Here is an 18,325-nt window from a genome sequence, read left to right on the forward strand (position 1 = left end):
GGCCATGATGAGTCTGTTCAAATTTTCTATTTCTTCTTGTTTCAGTTTTGGTAGTTTATGTGTCTAGGAATGTATCCATTTCTTCCAGATTGCCCAATTTGTTGGCACAGAATTGCTCATCATTTATTTTAGCTCTAATCTTTATTATTCTGCTGGTTTTAGGCTTATTTGGTGTTCTTTTTCCAGCTCCTTTAGATGGAATGTTAGGTTGTGAGTTAGAGACTTTTCTTGCGTCTTGAGCTATGGCCTACATACTCCCTCTTATAACTGTCTTTGCTGCATCCCAAAGATTTTGGAATGTTGTGTTTTCATTTTCATTTGCTTCCATGTATTTTTTATTTCTTCTTTAATTTCCTGGTTAACCTATTCATTCTTTCGTAGGCTGTTCTCTAACCTCCAAGTATTTGTGGTCTTTCCAAATTTCTTCTTGTGGCTGACTTCAAGTTCCATAGCATTGTGGTCTGAAAATATGCATGGTATGATCTCTATCTTTCTGTATTGGTTAAGGCCTGATTCGTGACCCAGTATGTGATCTAGTCTGGAGAATGTTCCATGTGCAGTTGAAAAGAATATGTATTCTGCTGCTTTAGGACAAAATGCTCTGAAAGTATCTGTTAAGTCCATCTGGTCCAGTGTGTCGTTCAAAGCCATTGTTTCCTTGATGATCTGCTTAGATGATCTGTCCATTGCTATAAGTGGGGTGTTGTAAGTCCCCTACTATTACTATATGATTATCAGTGAGCTTAAGTTTGTTATTAATTGATTCATATATTTGGCTGCTTCCAAGTTTGGGGCATACATATTTACAATTGTTAGATATTCCTGTTGAGTAGATCTCTTTATTAGGATACAATGCCCTTCTTCATCTCTTATTACAGTCTTTGGTTTAAAATCTAGTTTGTCTGATAGAAGTATGGCTATTCCAGCTTTCTTTTGATGCCTATTAGCATGAAAAATGGTTCTCCATCCCCTCACTTTCAATCTGAAGGTGTCTTTGGGTCTAAAATGAATCTATTGTAAGCAGCATATTGATGGGTCTTGTTTCTTAAATCCATTCTGATACCCTACGTCTTTTGATTGAAGTATTTAGTCAATTTATATTCAGAGTAATTACTGATAGATATCAAGTTAGTGCCATTGTATTACCCGTAAAGTTGTGTTCCTGCAGATCATCTCTGTTCCCTTCTGGTCTTGGTTGCTTTTGGTCTCTCTTTCCTGCTCAAAGGGTCCCCTTTAATAATTCTTACAGAGCTGGTTTAGTGTTCACAAACTCTTTTAGTTTTTGTTTAACCTGGAAACTCTTTACCTCTCCTTCTATCCTGAATGACAGCCTTGTTAGATTCAGTATTCTTGGCTGCATATTTTTCCCTGTAGCACGCCGTATATATCATTGCACCCCCTTCTGGCCTGCCACGTTTCTATGTGTCTGCTAAACCTAATGTGTCTACCCTTGTAGATTAAGGATCTTTGTGCCTTTCTCTATCTTTGTATTTTGCAAGTTTCACTATGATAGGTCTTGGTATTGACCTGTTTTGTTGATTTTCAGGGGAGTTCTCTGTGCCTCTTGGATTTGAATGCCTCTTCCTTCCCCAGACTAGGGAAGTTCTCAGTTATAATTTGTGCAGATAAGCCCTCTCCCCCTTTCTCCCTGCTCTTCTTCTGGGACTGCTAAGGTATGAATATTATTGCACTTCGTGGAACTGCTGAGTTCCCTAAGTATATATTCACGATCTAATACTTTTCTTCCCCTCTTCTTTTCAGCTTCATTATTTTCCATACTTTTCTCTTCTATGTCACCCAGTTGCTCCTTTGCTTCTTCCACCTTCATTGTGATTCCATCCTGTTGGTTTTGCAACTCAGTTATAGCATTTTTTATTTTGGCCTGACTAGTTTTTAGGTCTTTTATCTCTGCAGCAAGGGTTTCTCTGGTGTCTTCTAGGTTTTTTCAAGCCTATTGTTCTGAATTCTTGTTCAGATGTATTGCTTATATCTGTTTTGAGCAAATCCCTGGCTGTGGTTTCTTCTTGATCTTTCTTTGTGGGGTGGGGGGTTCCTCCACCTTGTCATTTTCTCTAGGTTTCTGTCTTTGTGTGTTACGAAAGCTTGTTATGCTTCCTGCTCCTGAGAGTCTTGCTATCTTAAGAAGGGGTCATACACTGTCCAGGGCCTGGTGCTTCAGAAAGTATTCATGGTGTATGTGGTCTACACTTGGCTACTGTGATTTGGCTGCTCCTTCCCCAAGGTCAGTCCTCTGCAGAGCTCCTCCTTGCTTGCAGTGGGCAGTGTTTGGACTTTCAACCAGGTGTGCTTTGATTTCTTTGTTAAAATAAGCCTGCCAGGTTCTCTCCCTCAGATTATGCAGATTGTTCTCTTAATTCTCACACTGATTTCCTAGTGCCCAAAATGACTTGATGTTGATTTAGCTGTGTTTGAAGGAAGCCCAGGGTCCCCCTACTACTGTGCCATCTTAACTCCTCCAATCGATTTTGCATTTCCTATCCACTCCTCGTTAGTCTTTTGCTCTATGGCATTGGTCCCTACCACTATTTTCAAACTGCTTCTGTAATGGCCCCCAAAGACCTACAAAATTTAAGGAGTCCTCTACTCTGTCGCTATCCAACTTGACCACTTTTAAAAAGTTTGATGTTAAACATTACTTCATTGTTGCTCGTTTCTCCCCTGGATTCCATTATCCTGCACTTTCTGGGCTTTTTCTTACTTCTCTTGTACTCTGCTCCTTCTCAATTTCATTCTTGGCTTCTCAGTTTCAGCTTAACCTCTTAAATGCAACTGTTTTCCAAAACTCTGATCTTATCCGTCTTCACTCTACATTCTCCCCTTTAGGTCACATACTCTCATGACTTAATTATCACCTGTATCAGGATGCTTCCTAATCCCGGCTACCTTCTTATCTCCAGACAGTTGCTTGCTACTCATATCTATCTCTACAGAGATGTCCCAATAGTTTATAAAGGTCAACATTTCCAAGCTCAGAGTTAAGATCTTTTTCAACCCAGTCCTCCTCTGCATTCTCCTTCAAATGAGGCCGGCTAACATTAAGGAAAGAGCAGGGCTGTAGAACTGGATGGACTGACTTGGAGTCAAATCATGGCTGCTATATTGACTGTATATCGATTTTATATTTAAAATGGGGATACTACTACTTACCTTGTAGGTTGCTGCAAAGATGCAACAATGCAACATATATGTTGAACATAACCAATCTTCAGTAAGAGCTAGTCTTCTGTCCTCTTAGATCAGTTAGTGCTACCATAATTCCTAGTTAGGCAGGCTGGAAAAAGGAGTGACCACTTATGTCTCCTCTCCCCTCGCCTCTTCAATCCAGCTGGAAACCAGGTTCCTCAGAGCCTATTCCACAGCACGTCTTGACCGTATTTCCCACTTTGCATTCGCAGTTGTAAACTGGACTACTGTAATAGTGTAACAAGCCACCTATCTCCAATCTCTTCTCTTCTAGTTCAGCTTTCACACTGTGGACAGAGATAATTTTTGAAAACTAAAGCACAATTATCTCTGACAGCTGTCCACTGGTTTCTCCTGGTGGTGAAGTACAGTTCACATTGGGGACTCTGCCTCTGAGGGTGTCTCTTCACATGTCGGCCACACAGGGACAGCAAAATGCTTTTACAGCGGTCTGTATTTTATAAAGTTTCTTTCCCCAAGGGACCGGTAATGACAGTCATTTAATGACTGTTGGTGCTAAATAGAGCAATATGGTTATTTCTGTTTTCCTATGCTGAATGAAATTGAATTTAAAGATAAATTTATGATGACTATCTAGTATTTCCTTTCCTGCTTGCTTTGTGAGTAATTTTTCATCTGAGGTCCTGAGTAGGAGCCATGATACCCAGAAATCCTTATTTTATTTTATTTTATTTTATTTTATTTTATTTTATTTTATTTTATTTTATTTTATTTTATTTTATTTATTTTTCCCCCATTTTGTCCATTTAAACTACCCTCAACTTCTCTGTAGAATTCCATGCTGCCTTCCTAATCCAGTTGCTCTATAATGATAAACTTTATCCATACTGATTCGTGGGTAACAAGCAAATTTGCTAACACTTGCTTACAATGATGTTAGAATGAAACAATTTCTATCTTTTTCAAACCACATGTTTTGAATATGTGAAACATTCCCAATATTCTTTAAGCAGTTACATAGTATAGTTTTCTCCATAACTTTCTGTTACTTTTAACTTCTGCCACTTTAAGAAGTTGAATTCTGGAAGATTACTACCTGTTTTTCTGAACAGTAAGTGAAACTTCACTTATCTGGAAGTATACTTAGGCAACTTCAATCCTCTGGAATCCTCCAGCTTTCTTATGTAAGATGCAAACCCACGCGTAAGAAAACTCTTTTTCAGCATTTGAAACAATTGTTTTAAGGGCATATGATAAAATATGTACGAAACTTTCTCAGAATTTATAGTCTTGTATATTCGAAAGCAGTGCTGTCCAATCGAAATATAAAGGAGGTACATAAGTAATTTAAAATTTTTGAGTAGCCACATTCAAAAAAATAAAAACAACAAAAAAAGACACATGAAAATGAATTAATATCCCATCACACTTCATCATGTATTTAATACAAAAATTCAGATGTTTTACGTTCCTTTCTCTTTTCTTCAAAATCCACTGTGGATTTTACATTTACAGAACAATCAATTCAGATTTACGTTTCATTGGAAGTACTTGATCTGCGTTCAGATTTCATAAGATTTACAATTTAAAAGGGGTTGCCTATACCCAGGTAGCTTCAAACACATGTAAAGATTTCTGAATACCTAAAGGGAATATCAGGTTTTAAACTTAGATTTTACATTAATTAAAATTTAAAAACTTAAGTTTTTTTTGGCCACAAGCCAAATTTCAAGGGCCCAAAAGCTACCTATGGCTATGGGCTACTTTACTGGAGAGTGGAAGTAATAGAGTCTCTATTTTATACCTAATTTTAACAAGCTTTGTTGCCTGTCTTCCCGGTATATGGAGACTGGAAGAAAAACTAGATGACTAGAACTGACATAAAGATCTCACTGACACCAGTGATAGGAAACTAGCAAGGCCTTTTTTTAATTAAAAAAAGTTTTCATTATTATTTATTTTTGAGAGAGAGAGAGAGACAGAGCACCAGCAGGGGAGGGGCAGAGAGAGAAGTCTTATCTTTTTCCAGTTGTACTGAGATATAATCGACATACCTCCCTGTGTACAATGATTTGACTTAGAGAAGTTCTGAAATGATTACTGCAGTAAGTTAACATCCATCATCTCATACACATGCAAAAAAAAATCTTTTCTCCTTGTTATGGTAGCTCCTAGGATTCACTCTCTTAACCACTTTCCTATGTAAACCCTGTGGCTGTCGTGATGCACGTTACACCCCCAGCACTGACTCATCTTCTAGCCCCAAGTTTGTACCTTTTGACCACCTTCCTTCAATTCCCAACCTCGCCTCTGGTAACCACAAATCTGATCTCTTTCTAGGAGTCTGATTTTTTGTTGGATTCTACATAGAAGATCATACATTTCGTCTTTCCATGACACACACCTACTTTTAAGATAGGTCCTCATAAAGAAGCGTCTTACCTCCCATTATTTCAGTTGTTCCTGTTTTGAAACTTTTCTGTGTGTTTTGTAAAGTACACCTAACCACACAACAATCCAGAGGTAACTGTTCTAGTGTGAGGGTGTATTTTCTGTGTGTTTTAGCACACCTTCAAGAACTATATACCAACATACTGGTCTGAAATATTGAGGGTATTGAGGGTAGTTATGCTGAGTCCATTCCTTTCTAGATATTCCAGAATTTAATTCCTATAGTTGTATACTGTTGTATACTGGGTTCTGTTTCCTCAAATAAAATGTAGCAAAACAAACAAACAAACAAACAAACAACCAAAAACTTAACCAATGCAGATTAATCAAGGCTCCCTACTGCCCCTGCAGAACTCCGGGATAGGTATTCCCAGTGAGCTCCTGGCCAGTCTCAAGCTTGCTTGCATATTCCCGCTCTCAGCAGTTGAGCTCAGTATCTGCTCTAATTTTTGTGTGTTTCCAAACCAATTACGCTCATTGTACTTGTTACCGTAATTATTTAATTCAATATTTCTGTGAAGTAATGTGGTTTTCTGGAAACACCAGAAAGCTGAAGGTAGAAGTTAACTACTTGGCGACACTAGGACATTGGTCTCCTTTTTTTGCCTGAGGTGAGAATGTAGGTTCAAAGACAACTGAATTTGGTGAAAGAAACCAGAAGAGCCTGAAATGGATGCACCAAGCACAGAAGACAGTTTATGTGAGTTTTCTTTCTGTTTTTGAAAGTGATATAAACTCCAAATATAAAAGCGTGACATTTACTGTCTTATGTTTGGCAACACCCTGAAATGAGTGGGCCACTGTCACCGGGAGGTGCCAGGCCCCTCAGAAAACGCCATGTCAAGGAAGCCGCGAGGGGATAGGCTGCATCGATTCCTGTCCTGGTGGCTAGCTTGTTTCATTGAGTTCATGGGCCTTGACTACATACACAAAGGGTGTGCGTGAAGTCACTTGCAATAATGCAAATGCCTGTATCAATGAAAAAGGAGTCTGAAAAGAGTTGCTGCAATAAAAAGTGAGAGGAATACTTCAGAGCTGTGTTATAAAGGGACACTACTAAAAAAAAGTTGCTTCTGATTAGCTAGGGTATGTCTGTAAAGAGTGGGGAAAATCACCAAATCCTGAAGGATTCTACATTGAGTGCTTCACACCTGTCTTCACATTTTTTCTGCCCTTTAAAGAAAACAAAGTGGAAACTGCAGATGACAAATGATGAGACTGTGTAGCAAGAATCCACTCAGTGGCTCCACTCTAAAGAAAAGGCCTTGGTTCCGAAATGGATACAAAAAGAAATGAAAAATGTTAAAAAAAAAAAAAAGGATGTGTATTTACTTAAGTTAATTGAAAAGTCTGTTATGTAAGTATCTTTATCTTTCAAAATGATTCCCCACTCGGACAGACTTTTTAAGGCAGTGGAACAATTACCGATGGCGGCCATGCTGTGTAAGATGGGTTGTGCTACACTTTCCAACACTGAGAATTTCACCTGTTTACTCACACAGATGTTCATGTCGCTGACCTTAGTCTCCCCCGTATGCTAACATTCATGCACTCTTTATATCCTCTTCCAGATTTCCACATATGTTAAATACTTATGAGCCTATTTTCTGTTTATTCTCTGATTAGAACTTTTGCTATGTCCTTCGCTTCTAGTCTTTGAGACAGTTTCTTATACAGAGAACCAAATATCTTAGTAATTAAATTTGCAAAGCCTGTGGTATGGAACCTTGTCCAAGGGGTTACTGACGTATAGTTTGTATGATAATAAAACACATACAGTTCGATGGGTTTTGACACATTTATATGCCCACGTCACTACCACCCTCCCCAAGATCTGAAATATTTCTAGCACTTCAGGAGGCTCCCTCATGGAAACTGCAGTCAACTCCTCACTCCCTCTCAGCCCCAGGCTGCCAGTGATCCGCTTTCTGTTAGTGTAGATGCGCTCCTTTTCTAGAGTTTCGTATCCGAGGAATCACCCGCTCTGTATACTGTCTGTTTCACCTTGATTCATCCATGTTGTTGTGCTTATCAGTAACTTTTCCTTTATATCGCTGAGTAGTATTTTGTTGTATGAATACAATTTGTTTATCTAGTCACTTGACGAACACTTAGGGTCTGTTTCCGGTTTGGGGCTATTATGAATAAAGCTGTTACGAACATTCATACACAGGTCTTTGGGTGAACATGTTTTCTTCCTTTGACTAAATACATGGGAGTAGAATTGCCAAGTAGAGTTAAGAAACTGCCAATTTTGTTTTCCAAAATGTGTGTTTCTTTTACATTCCTACATGTAAAAGGGTCCATTTGCTTCAGGTCTTAAAGGCTTTTTTAAAAAAAAGTCATGGTCATTTATGTATGTATGCATTACCAATCATAGTTCAAAGAAGTCAGTATGTACAAAGCACTGTGTTATCTATTTACTATGTTGTGTTTTTTTCTCCACAAAACACTCTAATAGATAAAAAACATTTAACTCGGGGCGCCTGGGTGGCTCAGTAGGTAAAGGTTCCGACTTCGGCTCAGGTCACGATCTCACAGTTCGTGGGTTTGAGGCCCGTGTCGGGCTCTGTGCTGACAGCTCAGAGCCTGGAGCCTGCTTCTGACTCTGTGTCTCCCCCTCTCTCTGCCCCTCCCATGTTCATGCTCTGTCTCTCTCCTTCTCTCAATAATAAATAAACGTTAAAAAAGTTAAAAAAAATAACAACATTTAACTCTGTCACATACTCAACCGTTTATGCACAGTGAGGTATTTTTTAATACTACCATCAACATTCTTGGAACGAAGTAAAATTTACTGGTCACATGTCCTAGAGTTGTCTTGGAAACATATTTTCACTTAAACATATTTCCAGCTTTTCAAATATTAGCCTTAGCAAATTCCTGGAAAACCTGCACCCATTTATACCTATTGTAGCTTTTCATTTTTCTATCATTTCTATTATCGTTATATACATTATATATATTAGCGTTATCATTATCATAAAACAAAACCCTAAAAAGCGTAGATGCTTAAGTCCATTTCTCCCACAGGCATCGTATACTCTGTTCCTCAACAGTTTCCCTACGGAAATTTAACACTTCCAAATGTACAAATGATTTCCTGACATTTCATATGTGAGCAGTGGATATAATTTCTATTTTTATGGAAATGTAAAATCACACAAACACCCAAGTGTTTTATGATAAGCCAAAAATAAGTAGCATCTACTTACCTTAAAAAATTCCTTTTTCTCAACCATCTCATTACCATCTGCATCCAGCATTTTAAAAGCAACATGAAACCCAGTATGGGGTTCTGTAATTAAGTGAAAAGCGAACAGTTATTTAAATGTTGGTGAAATGCAAATTATATTTGCTGATCCCTAGGTCTTCGAATTTGAAAAAAAAAAAGCTTCCAGAAACTATTATGCAAGTGCCTCAACAGAGAAAAAACGACCTCTTCTTATAACAATTTTCAGAGGCTGATCTATTTCCGAAGACGTGTTGTTCTGCTGCTAAATGCTCCACTTCTCAAGGCAAAATCCATTTGAGAACTTAATTTATTTCTTTAACCCTACCAGGGGTTTCCTCTATTCTCATGATAGCTCGGCTATTTTCGTACAGATTATTACTCTTGATTTCCTTTCCTCGGAGTAGGGTTTTTGTTTTTTAGGTTTATTTATTTATTTTGAGAGCGAGAGGGCGAGAGCGAGTGAGCAGGGGAGGGGCAGAGACAGAGTGACAGAAAGAATCCCAAGCAGGCTCCATGCTCCCTGTGGAGCCCGACACGAGGCTCGATCTCATGACTGCCAGACCTCGACCGGAGCCAATATCAAGACTCAGACGCTTAACCAACCGTCGCCCCTCTCAGAGTAGGGTTTTTAAAAAGCTTTTTATTTCGAGGGGAGCCTGGGTGGCTCAGCTGGCTAAGTCTCTGACTTCAGCTCAAGTGATGATCTCACTGTTGGTGGGTTCGAGCCCCCCGTCGGGCTCTGTGCTGACAGCTCAGGGCCTGGAACCGGCTTCGGATTCTGTGTCTGCCTCTCTCTCTGCCCCTCCCCTGCTTGCTCTCTCTCTCTCTCAAAAATAAATAAATAGGAAAAAAACCAAACTTTATTTTTAAATGATTTTAGCCCTAAGAAATGTTGTAAAGATAGCATGGTGAGTTCTCATACTCTTCACCCAGCTTCCTCTATTTTTAACATCTTGTATAACCACAGTATCATTGTCAAAACTAAGAAATTAACACTGGTAGTAGTATTTTCAACTGAACTACAGACTTTATTTGGATTTCATGTTTTTCCATCAATGCTATTTTTCTATCTTAGGATCATATATAAGAAGTCATGTTGGGGGCACTTGGGTGGCTCAGTTGGTTAAGCGTCTGACTTCGGCTCAGGTCATGATCTCACGGCTCCTGAGTTTGAGCTCATGAGTCCAGCTCTGTGCTGACGGCTAGGAGCTTGGAGCCTGCTTCAGATTCTGTTTCTTCCTCTCTCTCTCTCTCTCTGCCCCTCCCCTGTTCTCTCTCTCTCTCTCTCTCTCTCTCAAAAATAAATAAACATTAAAAAAAAATTGAAAGAAATCATGTTGCATTTAGTTGTTATGTCTCCTTACTCTGCTCCAAGTTGTGAAAGTTTCTCACTCATTCCTCGATTTTCATGACCAGTCTGAAGAGTACTGATCAGGAAGTTTGAAGAGTATCTAATGAGGGGTTTTAAATATGCGAAGGTTAAGTCTCATTCTTCTGTTCAACAAGTCTTTTAAGGAGACAAAGTTATGGGGAGCCATAGTACAAGGGAGGTAGAGGGGATAATCTAATCCAACAGTATCATTTTGTTGACACAGAAACTAAGATAGCAATGAAAAAAGACACAAATGCCAAACTTCCAAAACACTGTTTGGCAAGAACAGAGAATTCCACGTGATCACAGAGACAAACTGTGGGATACTTACTGGTGAGGATGGTAAGCAAGAAAAGATACTCGGTATATGATATCAGTCCTGAAAGAGAGAAAACAAAAACATCAGGAAATAAGTTTTAGATGGTTTAGAAGTAATCACATATAGGTACTATATGGAAACTTCACTGAATTAAAAACACACACATTTTTACTTTAATTTACCTCTCTTTGATACAGTGGAAAACTTCTACAGTAGAGAGTTAAGTACAGTACTAATACTTAAAAAAAGATACTGTGTTTTTTCATCAGGTTACGATTACCAGTAAAAGGAGGGATGGATGTTGGCTAGCAAATAACAGGCATCCACTACAGGTTTGATTTGCATGGCACTTTATGCGATTCGCACTCAAATTTCACCATTCACAGTATCTCAAGTGAAGCAAATTTGAAAATTCAGGAGAGTAACGGAGATCTTGGTATACCAAACGCCAAACTATATTATTTAAACTAAGAAAATTAAATCTTTGCAGCAGTAACTTGATCTTCCTTCGGGAAACCGTTCCTTCTCCATTCTCAACAGGCAGGCCAGGCGTAGGACTACCCATTCTCACCCCTCAAGGTGGATGCCGACTGGCTCAGCCAATCACTGTCCTCTCACAGAATCGGCGCAGAGATGGGCAAGAAGCTGAGCCAAGCTAAGGAGCAGGCTGCGCATGTCTGGCTGCAGGGACTCGCGATGGGCCTTGACCTAGGCTGGGTCATTCAGAGTGGCATTTCTGATGAGAATGCTGAATCCTTCACTTCATTTTTTTCCCTCCGCCAGCCCTCCTGGGCTTTGATGACGTGAGAATGTTTCACTTAGGAATGTGAGGCAGTGGCAAGAGGGCCTGGAACTGCCAGACAGCCGGTGTTTAGGGCCTGAGAATGCAGCCAATCCTAACTGGCAGCTATGAAAGATGGATACTGGTGATGTCTGAGCCCTGGATTAAGTTGAACTTGAAGCCAGCTCTGTGTCTGGCCACTAGCTCCACGTCTGTCCTTTCTTGCTCAAATAGATAGTGTCTGGTTTTATGTGCCTGCAATGAAAAGAACAGCGATAGATACAGAAAAGGTACCCTGCAAATCATGGCCTCCGGATAAGCCAAAAAAATTTTCCTTCCGGATCATAAGTTTGATACAATAGCGAAATACACAATTAAAAAAAATTTTATCATGGAAAACTTCAATCACACACAAAAGTAGAGAGAATATGATGAATAACTGTATTACACATATATCAGCTTCAGTAATTATCAACTCATGACAGATCTTGGTTTATCTATACCTCTTTCCATTCCTTTCTCCCACTTCCCACTGGGTTATTTTGAAACAAATCTCATATATTATTTCAGAGTAGAAAATCCAAGCTGTATCTCTAAAAGCACGGCTCCCTCCCTCCAAATAATTACCAATAATCCCTCAATATCATCAGATTCATACCACTTTTACAAACGTCCCTGTATCAGGAAAATAATTTTTCAAGTGTTCTCAAATCAGGATTCAAGGAAGGTCCTTGCATTGTACTTGGTCAACAGGACTCAGGTCACTTTTTTGTTGTTGTTGTTGTGGCAAAATACCCATAACAGAATTTGCCATTTTAGCCATTTTTAAATGTACAGGGTAGTGGCATTAAGTAAATTCACACCGTTTTGCAATGATTATCAAAACTTTTTTTATCACCACAAACTGAAACCCCATACCCATGAAACACTAACTCCATTCATTCTGCCTCCAGCCCCTATAATCTCTACCCTATTTGCCGTCTCTATGAATTCGCCTACTCTAGGGACCTCATACAGATGGAACCATACAATATTTGTCCTTTTGTGCCTGGCTCACTTCACTTAGCATCATGTCTTCAAGGTTCATCCACATGGTAGCACGTGTCAGAATTCCACTCCTGTTTAAGGTTGAATAATACTCCACTATATGCATAGGCCACATTTTGTTTATCCATCCGTTGATGGACATCTGGGTTGTTTCCACTCTTTGGCTATTGTGATTAATGCTGCTACAAACATTGGTGTAAAAATATCTGTTTGAATCTCTGCTTTTAATTCTTTTGGGTATGTACCCAGAGGAGAATTGTTGGATCATACGGTCATTCTCTATGTTTAATTTGAGGAACACCCATGCTTTTTTCAAAAGTGGTGGCACCATTTTCCATTCCCACCAACAGTGCAGAGAGGTTATCATTTCTCCACATCCTTGCCAACACTTGTTAATTTTCTTCTTGATAATAATGGTATTTATGATGTGCTGTCTCATTACGGTTTTGATGTGTATTTCCCTAATGGTTGGTGATGTGGAGCATCTTTTCATGTGGGAATTAGCCAATCATGTATCTTCTTCAAAGAAATGTCTATTCCAGTCTTTCCCTTTCAATTGGGTTCTTTGGTTTTTTTTGTTGTCGTTGAGTTACAGGAGTTCTTTATATATACTGGATTTTAACCCCTATGTATGATTTGCAAATATTTTCTCCCATTCTGTGGGTTGTTTTTTCACTCTCTTTTCTGTGTACTTTGATTCACAAAAGTTTAACATTTTTCTTTTGTTCCCTGTGCTATAAATCTCTTTAAAAAAAATCTATAGATTCTCCCGTGTCTTTACCCCCTCTCTTTCAACTTAGTTGTTAAAGATGCCTGGTCGTCAGTCCTGTAAAGTTTCTTATCGTCTAGAATTTTGCTGACTGCATCTTCTTGGTGTCATTTCAAATGTTCCTCTAACTTCTATATTTTCTACACACTAGTCCTTGGATCCAGAAGTGTGCTGAGATTCAAGTTGGATTTTTGGCAAGAATTTGTAATAGATGGTACTGTATACTTCCATCAAGGAGGCCGGAATAAAAATGTTTATAAAAATGCTATATACTACTAAGAGACCGTGATAGTAAAAGTTACTGACTTTGGAAGTATGTGAAATCATTTGCAGAGATGTCAGAGGTGATCAGAGATGTCACAGAGGAAGTAATTCTAAAAATGGTCTTCAAAGGATGGGTGAAAATTTAATTAAGTGGGGTGGGATGACAGATAAAGCTGAATATGAAAACTAAATATGAAAATTAAAAAGTCACTGATGGTCCAAAATAACATCCATGTGGAAGAAGCAATGGGAACTAAGGCCTATGGTAGCCTAGACACAGGAATGAACTCCCACAGAGGGTGATGGCAGTGATCCTAACGGCTCCCAATCAGATGGCGCACAGACTTGGGGCCCAAGTTCAGAGCAAGGCAGGTAAGGACTTTCTATCCAGGTAATGCAATGGTTTAGCTCCAAGTAACTTCAGGCATATATTTTAAATTTAAATGATAACATTAAAATAATATTTTTAATGACTTATATTTTTGTGCATTACCAACTTTTTGGTTGTTTTTATTTTGGAGCCAGTGTACTTCTTTTTAATAAAAAAGCTCACAGTGAGTTTTCAGATATTTTTCCTTAAAAACGTTCAGTGTTTATATGGAGAGAGAAAGAAATGTGTTTTGTCATATCTTGTACCCGAGAGAAGTGCTCTGGTGTCAGTTGAAGGATCAAAGTATTTCATCCCTTGGCAGCCTCGGTAAAGTGGAGAGTGGCTTTTTTTCCCCCTCCAATTTTCAAAGGACTATGGTAATGTGAAAAAATGGCCAAAATGTTAGACTGACGTGGGCTTAGTGCCAAGAGGAGGCCTCACTCTTCTCTTCTTTCCACACAGGTACACGTCCTCTAAATGGGGACTTTGTGAGAAAGAAAATTCCAGTGTCTTTCTTTGACATGCTGACTTGAATAAAAAGCTTGAATAAACAGAGTTGAGACAGTATGAAACAGCACCTACACTCTCAAGTACATCATAAACAATATAGTTCTACAATTCAAATTAAAAAAAATATAATTCTACAATAGCATTTTCAATATCTGCCCTCTGAAAACGCTTTTAAAGGAAACTGACACTTTGGAATACAGGAAAAACAATACATATCTCTTACATTTAATTGTAAAGTAAATGGCAATGTTTTAAAAGTACATGCCAAACAGGAAAGTATTTTAAATAATTATATTTAAAAATTTGTTAATGAATCCTTAAGGAAGGGCCACAAGAAGAGAGGATTAAATTCTGTTAATGACTATGCTTCTCTAAAAATATTTTAAATTTGGAACCATTCTAAAAAATGACTTGCTACTGAATGCAATTTTGAGAACTCTGTTTCCCAAAGCAAGATTAATACATCTATCATAAGAACATGTTTATATACCTTACAATGTATTTAATTTATATTCAGTACATCTTTAAGGACTGTATTATATCGAGAATTCTGCTCAGTTTAAAATAAAAAAAAATTAATATTTACTTATTTATTTAAATGTTTATTTACCCTTGAGAGAGACAGAGGGAGACCCAGAATCCGAAGCAGGCTCCAGGCTCCGAGCTGTCAGCACAGAGCCCGACGCGGGGCTCGAACCCACAAGCTGTGAGATCATGACCCGAGCCGAAGTCGGACGCTTATCCAACTGAGCCACCCAGGCGCCCCTATATTTACTTTTGAAGGGGAGAGAGAGAGAGAGAGAGAGAGAGAGAGAGAGAGACAAAGTGCGAGCGGGGGAGGCGCAGAGAGAGGGAGTCAGAATCCAAACCAGGCTCCAGGCTCTGAGATGTCAGCACAGAGGCCGACACGGGGCTTGAACCCACAAGCTGCGAGATCATGACCCGAGCTGAAGTCGGATGCTTACCGACTGAGCCACCCAGGCGCCCCCAGAATTCTGCTCAGTTTACAAGAACGCATACGAGCCGCACGCTGCGGGAGTCCCTGAGGAGTAGCAGCCGTGGCTGTGCGCTGCCCTTTGGCCTCAACGAGGGCCACAAGGTGACTAAGGACGGGAGCAAGTTGAGGCACAGCCGTGGCCACGGGCGCCTCAGCAAGCACACCAGGCTCGCGCGGGACGTGATGTGAGAGGTGTGCAGCGTTGTCCATCGAGCGGTGTGCCATGGGGCTGCTCAAGGTCTCCGAGGACAAGTGCATCCTCAAGTTCACCAAGAACAGGGTGGGGACACACGTCTGTGCCGAGAGGAAGACATGAGGGAAGCGGCAGCCAAGGACTGAACCTCTCCTCTCTGGATGTAATAAAACCTTTTTGGAACTTGCAAAAAAAAGCATGATAACTCGTACTTTTCTTTATAGTAATGAATGGTGGATAAGTTATTTTCTTATTTCAAAGGTATACTATTTTTTGCTAGTTATCATATGGTGTAATTTTTGATATTTATTTTATGTGGCAAAATGGAATATTTAAAATTGTTCTCAATGTAGCTAAATTTTACATTCTTTTCAAGTGACTTCATTAATATCAATAAAGAAATAAAAAAAATCAACAAAGCATATGTGAAAAAAGTGTACCTGTTGAATCTCTCCTCTATTATAATATTCATATTAGTGTTTTTTTAAAAATTTTTTTTACATTTATTTATTTTTGAGAAACAGTGAGACAAAGCGTGAGCGGGGGAGGGGCAGAGAGAGAGAGGGACACACAGAATCCAAGGGAGGCTCCAGGCTCCGAGCTGTCGGCACAGAGCCGGACGCGGGGCTCGAGCCCGCTAACCGTGAGATCGTGACCTGAGCCGAAGTCGGACGCTCAACCGACAGAGCCACCCAGGCGCCCCGTAGCAGTGTTTTTTCTTTAAGTTGAAAATGCACATTTCAATTTGTGTATTTCAGAGAAAAACAAAAAACTGTTAAGACCCTCTCCAAGATTTTTTTCCTGTAACTTCTTCTCTAGCCGCAGAAGGGAGGAGGAAGTAGATAAATACCCAGCAGGCGACATCAGGAAGACTGTGTTTGACTCCATCTGCAGGGTGGGAGCGGCAACGAGAGAAAGGGTTCCAAGAGATTTGCTGGGTTTCGACCGGGTGGGTGAAAAGCAGTCCTACCAAACGACACTAGCAATAAGGGTGCGGGTTTAGGGGAAGATGATGAGTTGGGTCTGGAATACGGGAAGCTCCAGGGAACTGAGAGACGCGCAAGCAGGCATTGGGCGGCAGGCTGAGATACCGAAGTCTGGCGCTCAGGAGAGCGGCCTGGGCCGGAGACGGGGACACGGCCGGGGATCTGGGATCTGAGAGTCCCAGCGGCACACACGGATGCCAAACCAAGGGGAGCAGGAGAACCGTAAGCGGACAGACCCTAGGGAGCACCGGTGTTGTGTGGCCAGGAGGAGGCGGAGAAACCGACGACAGAAAGAGAGGTCCCAAGAGAACTGGGATCACGGAGCTTCAAAGAATCCAAGAGAACTCGTGGCACTTGGATTTGCCTAATAAAAAAGAGATCTTTCCGGCCTTGACCTCAAGGCACGGTGGAGAAGCCGTACGGACGTTATTCCCACCGTAACTGTGGAAGCAGAGACCGTTGCCTTCATCTTACAGATGCAGTAGACACTAAAGAAACGTACGAGCTCCAAGGGCACACAGGAGTGGTGAGGCTCCGGACCCCTTCCGTCCCCAGGGCTGGGCGCCCTCTTGCCAGCTCCAGAGTCGTGCAGCAGACGTGTTGTTGGAGGGACGGAGAACGCGAAGGGTCGGGCCTGACCTCGCGGTCAGAGTGGAACGCGGGCCGGCACAGGAGAGCCCACGCTAAGGGAGGCCAGCATTTGGAGGAACGGGGAGCTCGCGGCTCCCACTCTGCCCTTTCGCACGCAACCCTGCCGCGCATCTCCCTGTCGGCTGCTCACCCTTCTTGCCATCATTCAGTCATACTCTGAGTCCCGATCTCCCTACCGGTCCTTCATTAACGAAGGCTGTGCTTGCATACGCTCCGGGGTCAATGGCAGGAAGTTAGGTTTCATTCCCCTCCTGCGGCTGCGCAGTGCAGATTATTTATTCCTTCTTGCTGACTTTGAAATGAATGCCATCGATATTGTCTATCCTTGCAGTCACTTATTCCTCTGGTTCCTCCTAAGCTCGCTCTCTCTCTCTCTCTCTGTCTCCTTTCCCCTATTTCTCACACTATTATCCTCATGCACTTTACCTAAAGGAAAAAATATCAACCTTTCTGCTACGGACTTCCGTTTTGCTTTTCTGACAGTCCATCACGAAGGGCCTTCTCCCCAGCCATCTAGAAACACCGGCTTTTAATGCTTTTAGAAATCTTGGAAATGTACGATGCCCCTATTCTTTCTGGGAATATAAATAGTTCTCCAGCTATGTAAGGAACAGGGAGAGAGAACTACCCAACAGGAAAATGTGTGAGTAGGCTGATGAATTTATCTCCCTTGACAGTTTTATATATATATATATATATATGTATATATATATATATATATATATATATATATATATATTTGGGGAGAGAGAGACATACAGACATATAGGTGCCTGAAAGTAAAGAAAATAAAGAAGTTCCCGATCACCTCCCTCAGTGTCCTCTATATATCTGTAAAGACACACAGATTCACAGTCCTTCTCCTGGAGACCAGAACCACGGTTTCTGGAAATGGCCACACTCTAAGAGAATCCCGACAGAATACTTCTCATGACGATGCTCTTCCAATTCCTCATCTGCCAATATGCGAAAATGCTTCATGCATCTTATGCTGCGAGCAGAGGCTGAATGAGGAGAACAGTGCTCTCAATTTCAAGAAGAGAATAAAACTTAAAAAAAAAAAAACCCTCCCCCCAAAAGAAGAAGAGAATAAAGAAAACCTACAGATTTTTTTCCCCCTGCCTGAAGAACTAAGACCGTAAGTAAACACAGTTTTGGAAACCGTCATAACTATCTTCCCTTCAAACCTCACCGCTGCTTCCAGGCCTGCATCAT

General features: G+C 40.5%; 1 protein-coding gene across 1 annotated transcript in view; it reads right to left on the reverse strand.

Annotated features, from left to right (window-relative positions):
• Positions 1-18,325, reverse strand: part of MICU2 (mitochondrial calcium uptake 2) — a 138,825-nt gene that overhangs the window by 50,766 nt on the left and 69,734 nt on the right. The window contains exons 5-6 of the mRNA XM_045040216.1: positions 10,555-10,602; positions 8,832-8,914 (exon numbers count right to left, since the gene is read on the reverse strand). Coding sequence (XP_044896151.1) covers positions 8,832-8,914; positions 10,555-10,602 — 131 coding nt within the window. The remainder of the gene's footprint in view (positions 1-8,831; positions 8,915-10,554; positions 10,603-18,325) is intronic.

Source organism: Felis catus, chromosome A1, assembly GCF_018350175.1.
Source record: "Felis catus isolate Fca126 chromosome A1, F.catus_Fca126_mat1.0, whole genome shotgun sequence".
Taxonomy (NCBI): Eukaryota; Metazoa; Chordata; class Mammalia; order Carnivora; family Felidae; genus Felis; species Felis catus.